Source organism: Marmota monax, unplaced genomic scaffold (assembly GCF_021218885.2).
Source record: "Marmota monax isolate L192 unplaced genomic scaffold, Marmota_monax_Labrador192_F-V1.1 WCK01_AAM20220418_F8-fsc00017, whole genome shotgun sequence".
Lineage (NCBI taxonomy): Eukaryota > Metazoa > Chordata > Mammalia > Rodentia > Sciuridae > Marmota > Marmota monax.
The window spans coordinates 3,577,501-3,595,894 of NW_026695241.1; the positions used below are offsets into that span (position 1 = coordinate 3,577,501).

Sequence of the window (18,394 nt, forward strand, 5' to 3'; positions counted from 1 at the left end):
CGAGGGAGGATTGGGAAGACTTAAGAAAGGGGGGTTTTTGCCCAAGACCCAGAAGCCTGAGGTCACATCCCAGCAGCAGAGAAGGGGTGTCCTGTCCACCTGGAGCAACTCCCAAGGCAATTTCTTATTTCTCCCCAGAAGTGGGGGCTGATCTCAGAGGTCGGCACAAGCCCCGAGGTCCAACGTTGTCCTTGTGACTTGTGCGTCCAGCCATGTACTCTGGTACCTTCAGGGCAAGAAACCAGCAAGCCGCCCCACACCCACGCTGGCCCCGGGGCCCCTGTGGGAGGTGGGTGCCCCTGGCACAGGCCTCCCCGTGGATGCCTGGTGTCCATAAGTGGAGAGTGGCGGCCTGAGAGTCAGTCCCTTGTGTCCAGAGACAATGGGGCTCTGTGGGGTGGGGTGCGAGAGGGAGGAGGCGCCCCTGCCCTCACAAGCGCCTTCCTCAGTGGACACTGAGTCTGCGTCCAGCAGCCCAACAGGCCCGGGCCCTGGGCCCCCAGGCAGGAGAAGGGCTGTCTACCCACGAAGGAGCTTCTGAGAACCCGCACCATTTGCGGTGCTTTAGGACGGTACTTAAAGAGCACTGACAGTCACAAGGACTGAGGCCTGGTCCCCGTGCGGCCATGGGCACAGCCTCGGTTTCCTCCTTCGTCCTAAGAGTCTGTGACACAGGTTCTGACACCACACAAGCCTTTGACAAAGTTCCCTGTCCCCTTGCTGCTCTCGTGAGCCAGACAGAAGTGAGAAGTCACAGCCCGCTGGGGTGACACTGAGACCCTTGGGCACTTCTTTGCTCAGAGTCCCACACACTGGACAACTTCCTGAGGACCCTTCAGGAGTCCAGAGAGGGGCCCTCCACACTGAAGGACCAACTGTGCCATTAGACCGTCGCTTGAAGTGGGGACCTGTGACTGCTGTCACCTCTGCCTGGTGGTGTCACCAATCCCATAGGAACCCCTGAAGGAGAGGTGACCCCAGCCCACACAGCTCTGCCTTCATTTTCCCCTGGGAATGGCAGGGCTTGTCTGCTGTTCGGGAAGCAGGTTCATGGACATTCGCCCCTGGCAGGAGATGGACACCCGTCTCCACAGCATTGGTGACTGCAGAAGCAGGCACTGGCCTGACGTGTCAGTGGGGCTGGTCACCGGGCTTTGGAGGAGGCTGGAGGCAGATGGCCACTGTGGGCAGCCGCCTCCCCTGATCGTAATTAAGGCCAGTTAAGCCGAGACATTCAGCTCCTGGGGACCGAAGGAAACCACTCAGGCCCCTGGGCACACATGAGTCACCAAAGTCTTTGGAAGTTGGGAGAGACGTCTGATGACGTCCCCGAGGCCCACCGTGTCCCAACAGTGCCTGAAATTCAGGCTACGCTCAACAAGCAGGAGGCGGCGTGAGCGAATGGCTGGCCTCGTGAGGAGGCCACACACAGGGCCAAGAGGCTGAGCCACCGACGGAGCCTCCGACTCAAGATGGAAAAGTGGTTTTAAAACAAATGACACGGCTGTCACTCCCTTCTCCTGGAAGCAGACTGCATTACTGTTGAAAGCGATGCTGCGAAACAGATTGCTTCCAAACTATTCACTGCTGTCTGATTCGCTCGTCTCTTGCTCAGTCCCCCGACAGCCAAACATCTGTGCACAACTTCTCCAAACAGCTGGCTCTGGCTCTGATGGAGCCAGCTGTTCCCCGGGTTGCATATCCCCGGGGTTAGTGGGCCGAGTTGGCTGGGAGCTGTCCTAGGACACCGGCTCTGTCCTCAGTGTCCTACTGCTACAAGGGGAGATGCCAAATGGTGAGCCTGCAGTCATCGCCGGGTGACGGTGGCTGTGCTCCTCCGACCCACAGGAACTCTGCCTCTGTCATCTCATGCGATAGCCACAAACCCACGAGGAACCCGGGGAGGCGTCCATCACTGAGAGCAGCTGGAGGGCTGGCCGGAGCTCACAGTTCTTTTGTGGCTCTGGACCTGGGGTGGAGCCACCAGCCCCCACTTCTCCCTAGAAACCGCTTGGTCCCCGTGAGCTCAGCCTTGGGGACCCGTCCAGGGGGCATCTGAAGCTCCTGCTGCTCTGCTTCCTCTGCAGGCACCTGCAGGGCAGCTTCTTCGCCTCCGTTTCTTCTGTAGCACCTGCCGCGAGGCCCGATCATGCTCAGCCAGGGATTTGTTTTTGGGCTTCGCTCCTCTCCTCAGAGTTCCCCTGGGGACAGGCTTCCTCTGACTTGGGAGCTCCCTGGACTGGCACCTGGTGGGCCCTGCCAGGCTGCTCCCCTCCGGCACCACTGAGAGAAACTGCCCAGGCGGCAGGTGGGCCCAGGGCCGGACCCGCCTCACTCGGTTCTTGTCTCTTGTGGCCTAATGTCCTCTTCTGTGAGGACCCTTGTTTTGCATATCTGGTCTTTGGCAGGTTTGTGTTTCGGGGGTGGGTGGAAGCAGCAGCCGGGGCTCTTTGGTGTGTGTGTGTGACCTAGGATTGAGCCCCGAGGCACTCTACCACCAAGCTCCACCCCAGCCCTTCTGGTTTTTTATTTTGAGTCAGGGCCTTGCCAAGTTGCCCAGGCTGGCTGCAGACTTGCCATCCTCCTGCCTCAGCCTCCCAAGTCGCTGGGATTACAGGCGTGCGACTGCACCCAGCTAGAAGTCCCAGAGCTTTTAATGATACGTTTCCTAAGAACGCGGCTCCTCGGATGAATTCAAAACAAGCCTAGATCTTTCTAAACTGTCCTCTTTGGTGGCCAGTCTAGTCTCACCATTCCTCTAGGCAACAGGAATGTTTCCTGAATACAGCAGGCAAAGCCTCGCCGAGACTCAGAAAGGGTATGGCGACCTCTGAGATGCCAGGACACCTCCTGCCTTTCTGTCATGTGCAGAGAGAGTGACAAGAGGAGGCAGGAGCTCGGCAGCCTTGACAGTCTGACTGCGTTGGCCTCCCCTGTCTGCTCCCTGTCTCTCACGAGGCATCACTCCTGCCCCTGAGCCACCCTCCCTGCAGCCACAGATGACCTCACCTGGCAGGTTAGCCATCTGTGCGTGCCTCTTCTTTTGGAGACTGCTGGCTCCCTGAGCAAGAGGATCAGGTCTCAGTCAGCTTTGTAGTGACTCACGGGGTAGCTGGCACCAGGCCTAGGGAGGGCGCGGGTTCTGTCTGATTCATCTTGAGAGCCCCAGCTCCCCGCACAGTGCCGAGCAGCAGGCGCGCTCCGTGTGTGTATCTGGTAGATGAATGAATGAATACATTCAGGTCACTGTCCTCTCAGGTACAAACCGTCAGCTACCCACACAATGAGCTGCCTTGTCATCTCTGGAGAGAGGTACTGGCCACATCCAGCACAGGGAAATTGAGGCGGGGGCAGGCCTGGCAGGTAGCCCAAAGATTGAGGTCTCCAGCCTGGCCCCTGGGAAAGCTGTTTCTTCTGAATGCTGGAGGGGGACACTCAGCTAGAGCTTACTGCTGTCAGGATCCATTGTGTTTTGAAAAGTGACCATACAAAGGACATTCCTACCCCATTGACGGTTATGCAGGGGAAGGAGGAGGAGCTGTGGAATCGAGTGATTCCAGTGATTCCAAGTGCGGCTCCTCGAGCTGATGGAATTTCTCGCCCTGTTGGCATCTTTCAAGGGACAGTTCTACCTTGGGCATTAATACCTCATTCACGGACATGAGTGTCCATAGCTGCTGGGATTGTGACCACCAAAGTGCTACTGTTCGGGGAAACAACCCCTGGCACAGAAACCAGAACCGATTCTTTGGCAGTGAGAACAGGGGGTAAGGCGTTGGCATGTGGGCCCCGTGGGGACAGGCAGCCTTGCGTGATCTGATGGTATGTCTGACCCCTGCGGCGACTGCTGCTTAGGGAAGGGGCCTGGATCTCTGTCTGGTCACCCTGGGAAGACTTGCCCAAGTCAGGGACACCTCAACTGAGGAAATGGGAGGAAGGATTTGGGGTTTGATATTTCAAAAAAGAAAAGACATCGAGCAAGTTCTTCAAGAGGTAAGTGGGAGTTCTTTGGGCCACCCTCCCCTTACTTGAGTTTATTTAGACTTTGGATCCTGTACCTGATCGTGCCCTGGCTGGGGCAGCCCAGTGGCATTCTTGTCCCAGCCGTTTCATGGGAAGCACAGCTGATTATACGTGGGATCTGAGGTCCAACCCTGAGGACCTTGCATTTGCTAATGGTGTTTTAGCACCAGCCCCCTGGGAAGTGCATAATAGCTTCCTGGATCTCTTAATCCAGCTGCTGTTAATTCAGTAACAACTCAGTCACCACCGTCTCTCCATCTCCTCTGCATCTTCCGTGGTTCTACCCAGGAGAGAACAAAAGTGGGAGCATTGGGGAAAAGCAGCTTGCAGTTCCTTTTAAGGCCAATCTGCACAGACCCCAGGACCCGGCAGCCCCACCCCGAGTGTTTACCCAAGAGAAATATGAAAACATGTCTCCACAAAGGCTCACAGGCACGACTTTCGGCAGCTCAAAAACCTGGGAATAGCCTACGTGTCCATCAACAGGGACACGGTAAACAAATGGTAGCATACGTGGTGGAGTTCTGCTCAGCTACAGAGAGGAAGGAATACTCAAGTGTGCAACCTGCAGACGAGTCTCCACCACTTTCTGGATAAAGAAAAAACAAGAAGACGTTGGCGACTCTGTTTATGTGAATGTCGGGGAACAAGCAAATCTAATCTATGATTTTAGAAATCAGAATAGCCATTGCCCTCAGGGTGGGGACTGGCTAGAAAGAGGTACTTTCTAGGGTGTGGGGATGTTCTGTGTTGTGATGGGCTGTGGCCTCTGCAGGTGGACACCTTGGTCAAAGCTGTCAGGGGTGCACGTGAGGTGGAGCTAACCCCTGGATCAGAATGATAAGACCGTCTGCCTGTCCTTAGGAGGGTCCCCACTTGTCCCCCAAGTCCTGGGGCTGTCCTCAAGTCACTTATTCTTGAATGGACAGAGGCTGGGCATATTTGATTCTTTTGGGTATATTCTTGTGTCTTGAAGACCTACCCAAGGCTGGCACTGTCTGTTTGACCGCCGTCCGTCCCCCTTCCTCTCTTCTTCTCTCTTTTCTACCTTCCCTCCCTTTCCTTCTCCTTCCTCCCCCACCCAGCCCCTCTGCTGTCCCCAGCACGGCTTTCCAGTTGTGCCAGGTCTTTCCAGGACCTCGCTCTGGGATGAAGCTCTGCGGTGTCTTTGCTTTCTCAAGGGGACCTGAGCCTGCCTCTTGACACCTGTGCTTCAGAGGCACCCGACACAGCCCATATCGAGGAGGTGCAGATTCACCCCAAAGACTTCATGGGTGGGACAACAATGAGAGGGCCTCATGGCACCCAGTGCCAGGTGCTTTGTTGATGACACTTTTCCACATTCTGGCCACCCCCATACAGACTGAGATGACCGCAGGTGTCCCCACTAGGCCAGACCCAGGACTGCACAGAGCCAGCCTCTTGCAACAATTAGCTTAAGAAACTGACCTCACGGCCGCCTTTTCTCTCTCCTCCCCTGGAGTCCCCTGTGAGCCCGCTCCCCACCCCCACCTGTAGCGGAACCGGATTTAATGCCTCAACTGAGAGAATGAGATGTTCTGTTATTTTTCATGGGAAATTAAACCTGACCCGGCTGTCAGTTAGCTCATGCCAAGGGAGGATGGATGGCCCGGGCGCGGCACTTAACCCCTGCTCTGCGCACGCCAGGGCCGGGATGGTGGCATGGGGGAGGGGCTGGCTGGGAGCCAGGCATGACGTCACCCGCCGCAGGCTGGGGGTGGGACTGCAGGAAAGGTCAGAGGGCCTTCCTGGGGGTAATGATGTCCAGGAGGTCCATGCTGGTGGCACCCGCCATGGTCCCACCTCTGATGCTCCCCCCGAGACTCAGCTGCTCCTGTGTCTTCCAGTTCCCAACTCTACCTCGTGCCCCGATGAGGAGAGCTGGTGGTCGGGGCTGGTGATCATCGTGGCCGTATGCTGTGCCGCCCTGGTGTTCCTGACCGTGCTCGTCATCATTTGCTACAAAGCCATAAAAAGGTGAGTGTCACTGTGCCCAGCTCTGAGTCCCGGGGGGAACCCGCTGGGCTCCAGGCTCCTCCACCCACCCTCCAGCACTTTTTAAAATCATACAATTGCTGAGCCCATAAGAAGCAGAAAGACTGTACAACAAACTTCCCTGTGCCCTCGCCCTGATCCCGCAGTTTCCGAGGTTTTGCTGTATTTGCTGCATCTATTTCCTCTTTCTTTCTTTCTTTCTTTCTTTCTTTCTTGTTGCTGGAATATTTTAAAGTAAACCTCAGTCACGATGCCCCATTTTTTTTAGGGAGTTTGATTCCACGAGCTTTTGACGTGCACCAGTTGTGTGTCAGGCCCGGCGCAACCCAAAAGAACAAAAAATATTGCCAAACTCCAAAGGGTAATGGGAGTTGTTAATAATACGGTGTATCTAAGAAAGCGTTTTTAATTCCTTGCCATCCCTGTGAAGAATGATCATAACACCTAAAACGTTTAATTTACCTCTTTTAATCTGTTGGCATATGCGACCTCACCTCAATAATTCAAAAGCAGAGACTAACATCATCAAGTTGAAAGTCTTAAAATGAATCATGATCAAGCATCCAGGAAGGGGGCCAACAGTGTCCTGGCAAGTGAGCGGAAGAGGCCAGACCCAGCAGCAGGACCCAGCGTGGCTGCTGCAAGCAGCACAGGCCATGCCCTGGGCATGGACCTCCCAGCCTAGAACCCCCCTTCTCCAGTGCCCATGCTGCAGGGCAGTCTCTAAAATGACAGTAAATACCCAGGGAATAACTGTGGTCAACTCCTCGCCAGGCACCGGGTTCACCCCCTCACCCACACTCTTGGCTCCTCTTTGCCTCATCTCTTTCCAAACAGCCCCATTTGCAGATGAGGAAACTGCGGCCCTGAGGAGTTAGGGAGCTGCCCAGGATGGTACAACCGGGGAGCAGTCAAGTCAGAATTTAAGCCCAGAACCATGTGACTCCAGAGCCCAGCCCTGGCCATGGCACCACTTTACCAATATGTTTGATTCCAGTGTTGGATGTTCCTGCTCTTGCTCAGGGGTGCAGAAAAGGGGGGCCTGTGAGTGTGGCAGGGTGAGTCTGCAGGACTGGGAAGGACAGACAGACAGAGCTCACACTAGCATCTCGTCAGAGTAGTGCTGCCCTGCCTTAGCTGAGCTGGGCTCTGAGAGGGCTAGGGGATGACCAGAGAAGGAGCATGAAGGGAAGGCTCCCTCCAGGGGCTGTGGCAGCTTTTTCTAGGGACATGGGCAAGTCCAGGGAGCAAACGGGCTGATGAAGCCAGAGCAGCCATGGGGCAGTAGCTCCCCAGCACAGCAGCCAAGGGGACCGAAACTTAGCCCTCAGGGAGAGTCTGCCCAGCTGGGAGTTGGTGGAGACACAGAGAAAGGGGAGGACATGTCCCCCAGCATCTCTGCGCCTCTCAGGTCTCCTGTGGGTCCTCCAGTGGCCAAACCCAAGATGCCGAGGAAATGGAGAGATGCGGTCTGAGATGAGCCTCCTGGGGTGCCAAGCAGGGAGAGAGTGAAATGGCAGCCGGGGGCACATGGAGACAGCCATGATGCCCATCCACCTCTTGGCCAAGATTGGGACACGGGGAATAAGACCCAGCCTCTGCCTTCAGGTTGTCCCTAATCCAGAGACAGTGTCCTTGAAACACAATACCTGGTGCCAGGAGGGGGCCTGCACACTGCAGGCGGAGGAAGAGACCGCCAGGAGGAAGAGACCGCCCGGCTTCCAGAGCCCTGGGGGCCTGCCCTGGGGGGGCTGTAGAGAGCCTTGTGCTAGCCAGGTCTGTCTGCACTTCTCCCCAGAGCAGATGGAGGGTTTCCTGCTCTCGGCCATTTCTTTTTGGTCAATAATTCATCTGAAACATGCCTTTCCTCTCAGGAAACAGAAACAGCCCGCGACACTGTGAAAGAAAAATTCAGTGAGAAGCCCCACGTTTCTGAGCTCTCGCAGCCTCCAGTCCCAGGGGGGATTTCCATCTCATGAAAGGCCCCCGTCCAGCCTTTCAGAGCCAGGTTGCAGGAGGATGGTTCTAGAATCAGCTGGGGTAGGAAGGAGGCGATTTGGGAGTTGCCAGGTTGAGCATTGGGGTCAAGATAGTCGGGAGGCCTGGTTGAAGGGGGCTGGTCTTATGGGAGGTGTAGTGGTCAGCATTCCCAGGAACCTCATCCTCCAGGACCAGGGGAGAGGCTGAGGGCAGACAGAACCTCTGAGAGTCCAGACAACCAAAGCCTCTTAGTCCACAGTGGAAGAGGAATCTTAAACCAGGGTGAGCCATCGAGTCACCAAGATAAAATTCCAAGGCACCCACTGCCCCAGTGACCTGGGGACACTCAGCAGGGAGCTGCCCTCCTGAGGTGGCCTTTGCACCCTTTCACCCCATGAAAGCCCCTGTGTTGAGGCGAGATGACCCCCACACACACCGTGCTCCTGTGTAGAGGCACCCACACCCCAAGGACAGGCAGAGGCCTTGCCTGGGGGCCTCAGGGCCCTGGTCCTTGCTGTCACTGTGCCTTCGCCATTGAACCTCTTGACAGCCATTTCCGTCTCGTGTTCAGGCTGCGACGGTGGGGCCGATGGGGAGCCCGGTCCTACAGACTGGACTGTGGTCAGTGCAGTGGGTACTCTCGGGCCGGGCTGGAGAGCCTGCACTCCAGCTATTACTAGATGTACTGTTGAGCCTCTTCCTGTGGAATGAGCACTTTTGAATGCTCCAGCTTCTTTCGTGGTGACTTGGAAAAGCCCTTGACTGGCACAGGGCTTCTCAGAAAGTTGGTGTTGGCCCACGGGTATTGAGCATCTTCTGTATGCCAGGGCCTAGACCAGGCTCCAGGGATGCAGAGTGAACAGGATTGAGACCCCATCCTCATCCTGCCAGTGAGACAGGCAGATTACAAGCCCACACCCACAAACTAATCCACAAGGTGGTTTAAAAGACATTGCTACGAAGAGAAGGTGAGCGGACACAGAAGGAGGGGACGCAGGGGGGTTGCTTCCACCAACCGGCAAGTCAGGCGTGTTGTGCACACTTTTTCAAAGAGCTTAATGATTCAAAAGTGTGGCTAGGGCTTTGCGCACTCATTACCACCTTTTAATTCAGTTTTTATTTTTGTCAGAGTTAATACATGCACATAATTTAAAATGTCCTATGTGCCATAAAGTTATTAGGGAAACAACAGCCCCTGACTTCTGCTGCTCTTCCCCATCTCGTTCTTGAGAGGCGGCCACTTCTGACAGCTGTTGCCTGCTGTGTCTCCTCTGATTCTAAGTGATGTGCACACAGCTATTTGAGTTTTCCTCCAATTTGGAACATTATCTACTAACTTTCCACTATGGAATACCAGGGTCGGCACCCCTAACCCACAGACCTTCAAAACTCTTCCTCTCTTCTGTCCTCCATGGGTGGCCTCCCAGGGTGGGGCTCAGGATATTCAGTGGTGACCTTAGTCTAACCATGTGAGCCTGCCGTTTACCACGGTTTCTTTGCTTTCCTGGGTTTCCTCTCGGTGTGCTCGGGCCCATGGTGCCAGTTTCCTCTTGGAGACTCCGTCCTTCTGCAGGGGGCCTGGTGGCTCTCTGGGCCTGCTGTGTAGCCACTGGGCTGTGGTCCCTGCAGCAGCTTCCCGGGACCAGCACTCCAAACAGGCTTCTGTCTGGAACTCTCCACACTTGGCTTCCCCCACCCCGCTCCGGGGCTTCATTTCTTCATCTTGATTCCTTCAGGAACTTATTATAAGGTCGGGCCCAAATATACACTCCATAGAAAGCTCATCAGTGGAAGTAGTTTTTTTTTTTTTTCCTCCAGAATTTACATTCTTTTGGGACTTCAGGGTGGCCCAGATAGGGGTTTGTTCTTCCTTCCTGCAGAGCAGACCCACTTACCTGGGCAGCTGCATTGCCAGACAGGGCTGGGGATGAGTTTCCCTGGGGTCCGAACCACAGCAACCTTGGAGAGGTCATGAGCAAATGGAAAAAATGCCGGATCTCTCTCTTCCCTGCCCAACTGCTTGTCTGAGTCCATGGCTCCGCCTGTGCATCCTTCTTTCTAGAGGTAAAGCTGGGATCCCACTCCTCTCACTCATCTCTCCCCGATGTGCCTGGCACGGCACCTGCACCAGGGGCCACTTGGTGACCATTTCTCTGGCTTGAATGGAGGCCTGTTTACACACGTGCCAGATTCCACCTTTGAATTTGATGAAGGCCATTTAGAATTCCAGCAAACTCATTCCCCCCCCCCCTTCTCTCTGGGTGAGTGAAGGAGAATCTGTTTGGAGTAAATAGCATGTGCCCAGGGCTCAATGCCAGGCCCCACCCTGGCACCAGGTTCGGTCTCCTCCACCCTCTGCTATCTCTGCCCTTCCCCCTGAGTCCTTCTTCAGCCTCCTCCACACTCTAGCTCGGTGACACAGCAGCTCCCCTCCACCTCAGAGTGGCATAGCCTCCCCCCCACCTGTGCGTGACATCTCGGGCCCCACCATGAAGGGTCCCGCCACCTGCCACCTCCTCATCCACCCCATGGAGCACGGCTACTGGCCAGGGGCCAGCCACCTCCACTCCCCTCCCTACTCAGGCCACTAGCTGAAGGGTAGGGACAGGGGACACAGAGGCAGGCTGGCCCAAAGCCCCAGGGAGGCCCAGGGATTCAGGACAGGATGGAAATTCTTCGTTTACTTTCCACTCACCATGAACTTCAAGAGCAAGAAATACACCTGGAATGCATCTGGGATTCCCTCGGGCTTCGCGACTGGTCTATCTCAGGGACAAACACCTGTGGCCAGGTGGGGGCCTGATGTAGTAGCTGGGGCTGGACAGCTGTTCCCACCTGTCATGTCTCTCTGCTGTCTGTGTAGGCACCCGTAACCCCACCCCCCACCCCCCACACACACACACGCCCAAGTGCTGTCCCTGGCTGGAAGTCCAGGTCACCACTTCTCCTGCTGGGAATTGAGTGCACATTGGCACACTCCCCGTAGGGGCCTCTGCTGGTCAAGTGCTGGGCCTCGGGGCACAGCCTCAACTGCTGAAACCACCTGCCGTCCTGGGCCACCTGCTGCACTCGAGGAGCCGGCACCTGCACTTTGCTGCACAATCCAGACTCATTGCCCCCGAGGCCAGCACTGCCCCTGGGCCTTGCCCCGTCCTTGGGCTGTCTGGGGTTTGGCTTCTCCCTGGTCAACGCACTGGCTCCTTTTGAGTCCGGATGCCACAGTGTCTCCCACCATCATCACCATTGTCCTGCCTCCAAGAAGGGCTTGGGCTGAGACGGGATGTGGCGGGTGTCGGGCTGCCCTGGATGCAGGAGCTTGCGTGGCTCCTTTCCATCAGCGTTGGCTGACATGGACCCAAACAGAGCTCTGCCCTTTTTTTTTTTTGGTGTGTCTGTGTGTGCCAGGGATTGAACTCAGGGGCACCCGACTACTGAGCCACACCCCCAGCCCTATTTTGTATTTTATTTAGAGACAGGGTCTCACTGAGTGCTTAGCACCTTGTTTTTGTTGAGGCTGGCTTTGAACTCACCATCCTCGTGCCTCAGCCTCCCGAGCTGCTGGGATTACAAGTATGCCACTGTGCCCAGCTCTGGGGCCTTTTTCTTTTGTCATGAAGAAGTTCACCCCTCTCTGAAGCCAGTTCCCCAGGCCCACTGGGTCAAGGTTCTGGACTAGTCATTGTTCCTGGAGCCTCAGAGAAGCAGGTTCCCAGTGTCCCAATGAGACAGGTGCCATTGGGGCCACTCCTGCCCAGAGACCCTCCAGCAAAGGGCCTTTACCCCCTCAGCCATGCTGGCATCTCAGGGGCTTGAAGGATGGTCATTGAACTTGAGCTAGTGTGGAGGCTCTCTGTCCAGGCTTCTGTAAGTGGCCCTTCGGTCCTTTCTCCAGCATCCTGGCTGGGAAGGGCATCATCCTGAATGAATCCCAGCCACAGAGCTTAGGGAAGATGCAGGGAAGAGCCTGTGAGAGGACCCTTGCCCAGCCAGCCCCGCCCTCCACTGTCCCCTCTGGGCATGTGGCTCCCCGGAGGAGGCCTCTCAGCAGAAGCCGGGGATCTGGTCAAGACCCTCAGCTTCCACCCAGGTGTGCAGGTGCTCAGACCTGGCTCATCTTTGCCTGGGACATGGCGGGGAGGTGGTGCCCAGGCCTGGAAGTGGGACTGCTGCTCCTCACAGGGATAGCTTGGTGGCTTCTTGACCCAGAGTCAGGGAAGTCTGTAGTCTACAGAGGAGTCCCATCCCGTGGCCGACCTCTGCCGTGTGTGTGTGTGTGTGTGTGTGTGTGTGTGTGTGTGTGTGTGTGTCCTGGGCTGGGCAGCGGGGAGGTGGATGCCTTTGGCAGGGAGAACCTGGGACCTGTAACCCCTACTTTGTTGAAAGCAAACCCTCCAGGGTGGGGTGAGACTAGGGGGAGCTGGGGGCCCCTCTCAGCCACCCGAGCTGCACCCTGCCTGCAGCATCTCCAGCAGAGCCGCGATGGAGGGTGGAAGCGCCACCGTCAGCCCCAGAGTGCCACCTGGGTCCTGGAACTTCCTGCCCAAGGCAGGCACAATTTCTGCCAAGGTCGCTGGACTGCGGGCATCCGGAGTCGTCAATACAACACTCTGAGCAGAGAACACAGAGCGCCTGCTGCTCCCATGCCACAGGGGCACGAGAGGTGGCAGGTGGGAGGGCCTGGCCTCCTGAGCTCGGCCAAGGAAGAGCTCACTTACCTTTCTCTTGGTTTTAGGAACCATGCCACTTAGGGAGCCCTCGGTGGCCATCTCTGCCTGGACCAGGGTGGACATGCCTCTCCTTGGTTTGGGGGACCAGCCCTGACTGGCCCACAGAGCCCAGATCCAGGCTGGGTCCTAGCATCGCCCCATAGCCCTTCTGGATCGTTACGGGCACGTGTTAGGTAGGCAGCCTGTGCAGACTGGAGGATGCTGACCACTACCAGCCAGTGGAGCAGCCCCTGCTGGCACCTTCTAGCAGCAGAGCAAAGAGTTAACAAGCACTTATGGAGCACTTACTGTTTGCCAGATGCTCATCCAAGTGTTTGACATGCACTAACACAATTAATCCTCCCAACCAGCCTATGAAATGGACACCATTACTGTGCTCATTTTATAGATGATGAAACTGAGGCACAGAGAGGTTGCTCAGCTTGCCCTAGATACACAGCCAGAGAGTGATGGAGCCAGGTTTCCCTGAGCTGTGACTTCTGCCCCTAAGTGCTGCATCAATGTTACTGTTCTGCTCTAGGTAAAAACCCCACTTCCCCTGGGTACTACTGAAGCCCAGAGGCTTTGGGAGCAGCTCTGGGCCACAGCTCGGGGAGCACAATGGCTGGGGACTTGGCTCCAGTGGCAGGAGGGGAGCATGCCACGTCCACTTCTCAGGAAAGCCCTAGATGCCACCCTCTCCCCTCACCATGTGCAGGTGTCTGTGAGCCTCTCCCTCGACAGGGTTCTAGGACCCCATGCCATGAGACGTCCCAGGTTAGAGGTGAATGAAAGAGCCAGGTGTGGAGGACCCTGCAGGAGGGTAAGGGAGGCCCTCCCATGCCCACAGGACCTTGGACCCATTTTTAGGGGATGCTGTCCCAATACTGGGAGGGTGTGTGGCCCAGGATGCAGGGGCAGGGGGTGGTGGTCCCATCATCCCCAGCAGGTCAAAGCCCTCCCTAAGCCTCAGTTTCCCATAAAGCGACCCTTGACTCCAGCCTTGCTTCTTTGGGGAACTCTGAGGAGGGACAAGGACATGTCTGAGAAGACTGATTTGCACAAAGTGGCATGAAGTGTGGGTGTCCCCTTCCCTTTCTAGAAGAAGCCCTGGGCCAGGCTTGACAGCGCAGAGTGCTCCCCCAATTCCTCCTGGTTTTGTGAGCATCTTCCACCACAGGGAAGAAGGGAGCCAGGAGCAGATTGCAGCTCAGCCCTCTTCTCCGAGGCCCACAATTCCACCCAGGCTGCCACTGGCCATCTCCTTACAGACTTCCCTCCACCAGGCTCATTCAGACAGGCTGCATCGCAGGCATGGAGCCAGCCACCAAGGGCCAGCCCCGCTCACATGGCCTTTGGGAGGCTCTGGGGACACTCGAGAAGGCACATGCAATCGTCCTGAGCTTTTCACGGTGGCCACAATGTTCAGTGGAGACAGCACTCAGCAAGTGCCCATTCAGGCTCAGTCCTGGGGACCTGGGAGGTGCCTGACAGGATCAGGTCCACCCAGGACAGCAGGACTGTGGCATGGAGCTGGGACACCGAATGGGCAGCCCAGACCAGGAGGGTGTAGATACTCCAGGGGGGGCTGGAGCTCTCCCGAATGACTGGAGCCAGGACAGACAGTAGCACAGAGATTTCAGGAGCTCAGCAACTGAGCAGGGGCTTTCTCAGAGCCTCCCTCCAATGGCCCTGGTCCCCTGTGTGGATAGAACAATGGACCTTGGGGTTCAGTAGCCTCTGAAATGAGCTGCAGATGATTTAGGATGAAGGGTTCAAAAAGCACAGATGTATGGTAATTCAATTTGGGCATCCATCACCATCATCATCATCACTTTGTCACTGCTGCCCTGGGTCTAACCATCACTGTCATCACCACTGCCATTACCCTGCCACAACCATCACCACTGCCATTACCCCCTCCTCCACCATTTTACCACTACCACCATCATCACCAGCACTACCATCACCACCACTACCACCTCCTCCACCATTATCACCATCACCACCACAACCATCACCATAGCCACTACCACCACCACCTGAATCACCATTATCACCACTACCACCTCCTCTACCATCACCACTATCACCGTCATCACCACCATCACCACTGCCACTACCCCCTCCTCCATTATTCCAACCACACCATGCCCTTCATCGTATTTACCATTTTCCTTTGGCCACACAAGCAAGAGGGTAAAGCTGCCCATTGGTGCCTCTTTCTATTCACTGTCTGCTCCCCCTGTGTCCATGTTCATGACCACAATCAATGAGATCACTCCACACTTGATCCTATGAGGCTGACTGTACGTTCTGATCTGTCTAAACAGTCCCAGTTCAGGCCTGCTTGGTTAGCAATGGTCTCATCTCCTAGATTGCATGTTACATTATATGGTCACTCTAGTTAAGAACAGTCCAGCTTCTGATGGACCCCACAGGGCCAGCAGTGTAAGGATGCTAACCCAGAAGAGAGGGCTTCATTCCAGGACTTACAGAGGTCCACCCCACAGTCACTGGTATCTAACGATGTCCCTGCCTCCCCAACCCCCTTCTAGGAAACCACTGAGAAAAGATGAAAATGGCACCAGCATTGCCGAGTACCCCATGAGCTCCTCCCAGAGCAACAAAGGGGTGGACGTGAACAGTGCGGTGGTGTGAGTCTACCCCCAGGCCCAGAACCAATGGCCACAGGGACACCTTGGTGGTACTAGTGGACATGGGAAGCCAAGTGGACACAAGCTGACTCCAGGCTTGCCCAGGACTCCATTGTCGTGCAGGCTTCGGGCCTTCTGAGGAGAACCCACCCTCTTCCCTGGCCAGCCCCGGTCAGCCCTGGGGCAGGGGCTACGCGGACATCAAGCTGAGCCTGGCCCCTGCATGCAGCCTCACACCTTCGGCTTCCTCCTCCTCCTCCTCCTCATCTTATGTTTGGTCCCCTGACTGTCCCCCAGCTGCTACCTGAAGCACGCACTCTGAGGAAGACAGGGTCTGCCTGCTGGGTTGGGGAGGTGCCCCCTCTTTAGCCAAAAGAGAGGTGATCCAAAGCCCGCCCCAGGCCCCAAACCCCCCCTCCAGGAAGCCCACCTGCTTCTCTGTGAACATCCCAACAGAAGCCATCGACACAGCCATGAGACAGACGTCCCCTTTCAAAGGTGCTTCCCACCCATCTGTCCTTACCCCCCTTCGATCGTCTTCAGTCTTCCCGGCCTGCTCCACCCTCTGTCCCCAGCCACACCTGGGCCCCGAGGTCCTGTCTGCCTGCCATGGGGTGGTGAGCCCCACCTGCAGATCCCCTAGGAGCCGCCAGAGGGGCTCGTCCACACGGAGGCGGCGTGTCCCAGGAGCCTAGGCCAGGCCACGGCCGCGGCCCCTGCACCTGCTCCCAGCCCCACACCTGGCCCCACAGGAACGAGCCCCCGTGTGAGCCAGGCCTTGCCGCAGAGGCAGAACCACCACACGTGCAGATCCTCTGTGTCCCCCAGAGTCTCCCGAGGCCTGACCATGGCACCCAGACCCTCTCCTGAGAGTCCCCAGAAAGAGGTGTTTCTGCCCAGTTTCTCCCTGTGAATGTCTTCTCTGGGGTCCCGTCCTCTGAGAGTCTCGAACCCTCCTGAGGGTGGGAAGGAAGGGGAGGGAAAGGAGGGACCCTCCAGGCTCGGGGACCCCCCAGCCCTGCCAGCTGTTTCCAAGATGGTCACCTGCCCTAGGGGGCTCATTGCTGCACCCTGGAAGGCCTGGGGATTGTGCATCCCTTGACAGTTAGGAGAGCACTGTGACCCCATGGCTCCCTGCGTCACCCCGACACTGGCCTCGTAGGAATTAACTGGTTGCACCTGCTTTGCCACCTAAGTCACCACTGAGCTTCTCTGGCCAGTGTTTGGGCTGCAGGTGAGACTTTCAAATCCAGGGAAGACTGTCAGCCGTGAAAATCAGCCCCATTTGGGCTGAAATGTCCATTGTCCTGGAGCCCATGTGCCTCTGGAGCCGTGAGCCACTCTCTTGCCCCAGGCTGATGGGCACAGCCCTGGGCATGCCCTCCCATGGGGGCCTTGTCTGCCTTCCCTCTCTTCTGCTTGAGGACTTGGCTTGGGTTTGGACCTGGATCTCGCTTCCCCAGCACCTAGGCATTGGCACAGGGCTGCCTGTGGCCTTCATGCTGGCTGCCCCTGTGCAGCACTCTGGGGACACAGTACTTGGTGACAAGCAGGCCAGAGGAATAGGGGCAGGGAGGTGAGAATGCAGCAGACCCCCCAGAGCACATCCCCATGGCCTGCACCTCCTGTGGTATGCACGCCGCTGGTGTCCGGAACAGATGCCTGGGCAGAAGGGCCCTAAACTCGTGCCACCTGGCCCCGCGCTAGTCAGAAGCTCCAGAGCCACGGGAGGTACCTTCAGCTGGAGGGAGGCCTGTGGCTACAGGGTCCTGGAAGGCTGGGCCAGACCCAGGGAGGTTCAGCATGGTGCAGCTTTCCGTGCCACCAGGTACCACTGTCCCCAACTTTGGCTCAGACCTAGCCCAAATTTGACCTTTGGCCTGCAGGAACCGTGACTGAGCTGTCTGTTGTGCTTTGGCTTCTGAGACATCCAGGGCTTGGGTTTGCACGTGAACCCCCTCACCTTTGCTTGTGAAATCCCTTCTTGCCCAGGGAGAGCAAACCCAGGAGGAGCCCCCTCGTCAGGGCTGGCCATTCAGAGGATACACAGTGCAGAGAGTGAGGCCACCAGAAATTTAGTTCCTAAGATCAAAGGGCATGTGAGCTTAGGACGTTTTGCTTTACAATGGATCTGTGGTGCTCAATGCAGGGCCATCCTCAGATGAGGCTGAGCTCTGAGGCCAAGGAGAAAACGCATGCTCCTGAGCATTTTCTCAGATGTCTTCAGCCATCTTGATGGGGAGCCCAATGGCATTTAGGATCTGCCGGAGTCATCAGGTGTTCCTAGAGGCTTCTAGAGGAAGTTTGGGAAGAAAGACTAATAGGTGTAAAAATATAGACATATATATTATATATAGTTATATATATTTAAAGAGATATCTATACATATATATATATATATATAATTACTATACTCTGCATCTGTACAAAGTATGATTTAAGCAGCCCAGGTAGCATCAGACACGTAATGCATGAATGTAAATATCCTGAAACTGCCTTCTTAGCAATGTGCCGTGTGTACAGGGGAAAAGACCTGTCCCTTGGGGTTCTGTCTCAATGGACAGATGTACAAGTCGAAGCTGTCTTGTCCACCAACAAGCCATAATGTCAATTTCATGCTGAGGCTTCTGTATAGGAAGTGGGACCAGCAGCCTTGGGGTGGGGTGCACCGAAAGCTGCTTATGAGGAAGGAAGCACCGTGACTTTTTTATTTTCAATAAAAATATACTTATAAAGATGGCTGTCGGTTGTCATCTGTAGTGGGCACTTGCCCTTGGGTGTGGGGTAGAAAGGAGAGGGCGGGCCAGGCAGAGGTTCTGCTCAAGCCCGGGGCTCCGTGGTATAGTGTGTGTCTTATCTCTCTTTTATATCTTCATACCTGAGATCAATATTCTGGGATACAATCAGAAAGGTTCTAGGCAAATGGAAGAAACTGGTCACCCCAACTTGGCAAGTGCTCATGGGAATCACAGAGAGCAGGAGTTGACTGGCTACACTGGGGAGCCAGGAGTC

The 18,394-nt window shown here is 56.1% G+C and overlaps 1 protein-coding gene across 2 annotated transcripts in view; it reads left to right on the plus strand.

Moving 5' to 3' along the window:
• Prima1 (proline rich membrane anchor 1) overlaps positions 1 to 18,117 on the plus strand; it is a 49,310-nt gene extending 31,193 nt beyond the window's left edge. For both annotated transcript variants that reach the window (XM_046440597.1, XM_046440596.1), the window contains exons 4-5: positions 5,892 to 6,021; positions 15,284 to 18,117. In XM_046440597.1, the coding sequence (XP_046296553.1) occupies positions 5,892 to 6,021; positions 15,284 to 15,386 (233 nt within the window). In that variant the 3' untranslated portion in view covers positions 15,387 to 18,117. The remainder of the gene's footprint in view (positions 1 to 5,891; positions 6,022 to 15,283) is intronic.
• The last annotated feature ends 277 nt before the right edge of the window (positions 18,118 to 18,394 follow it).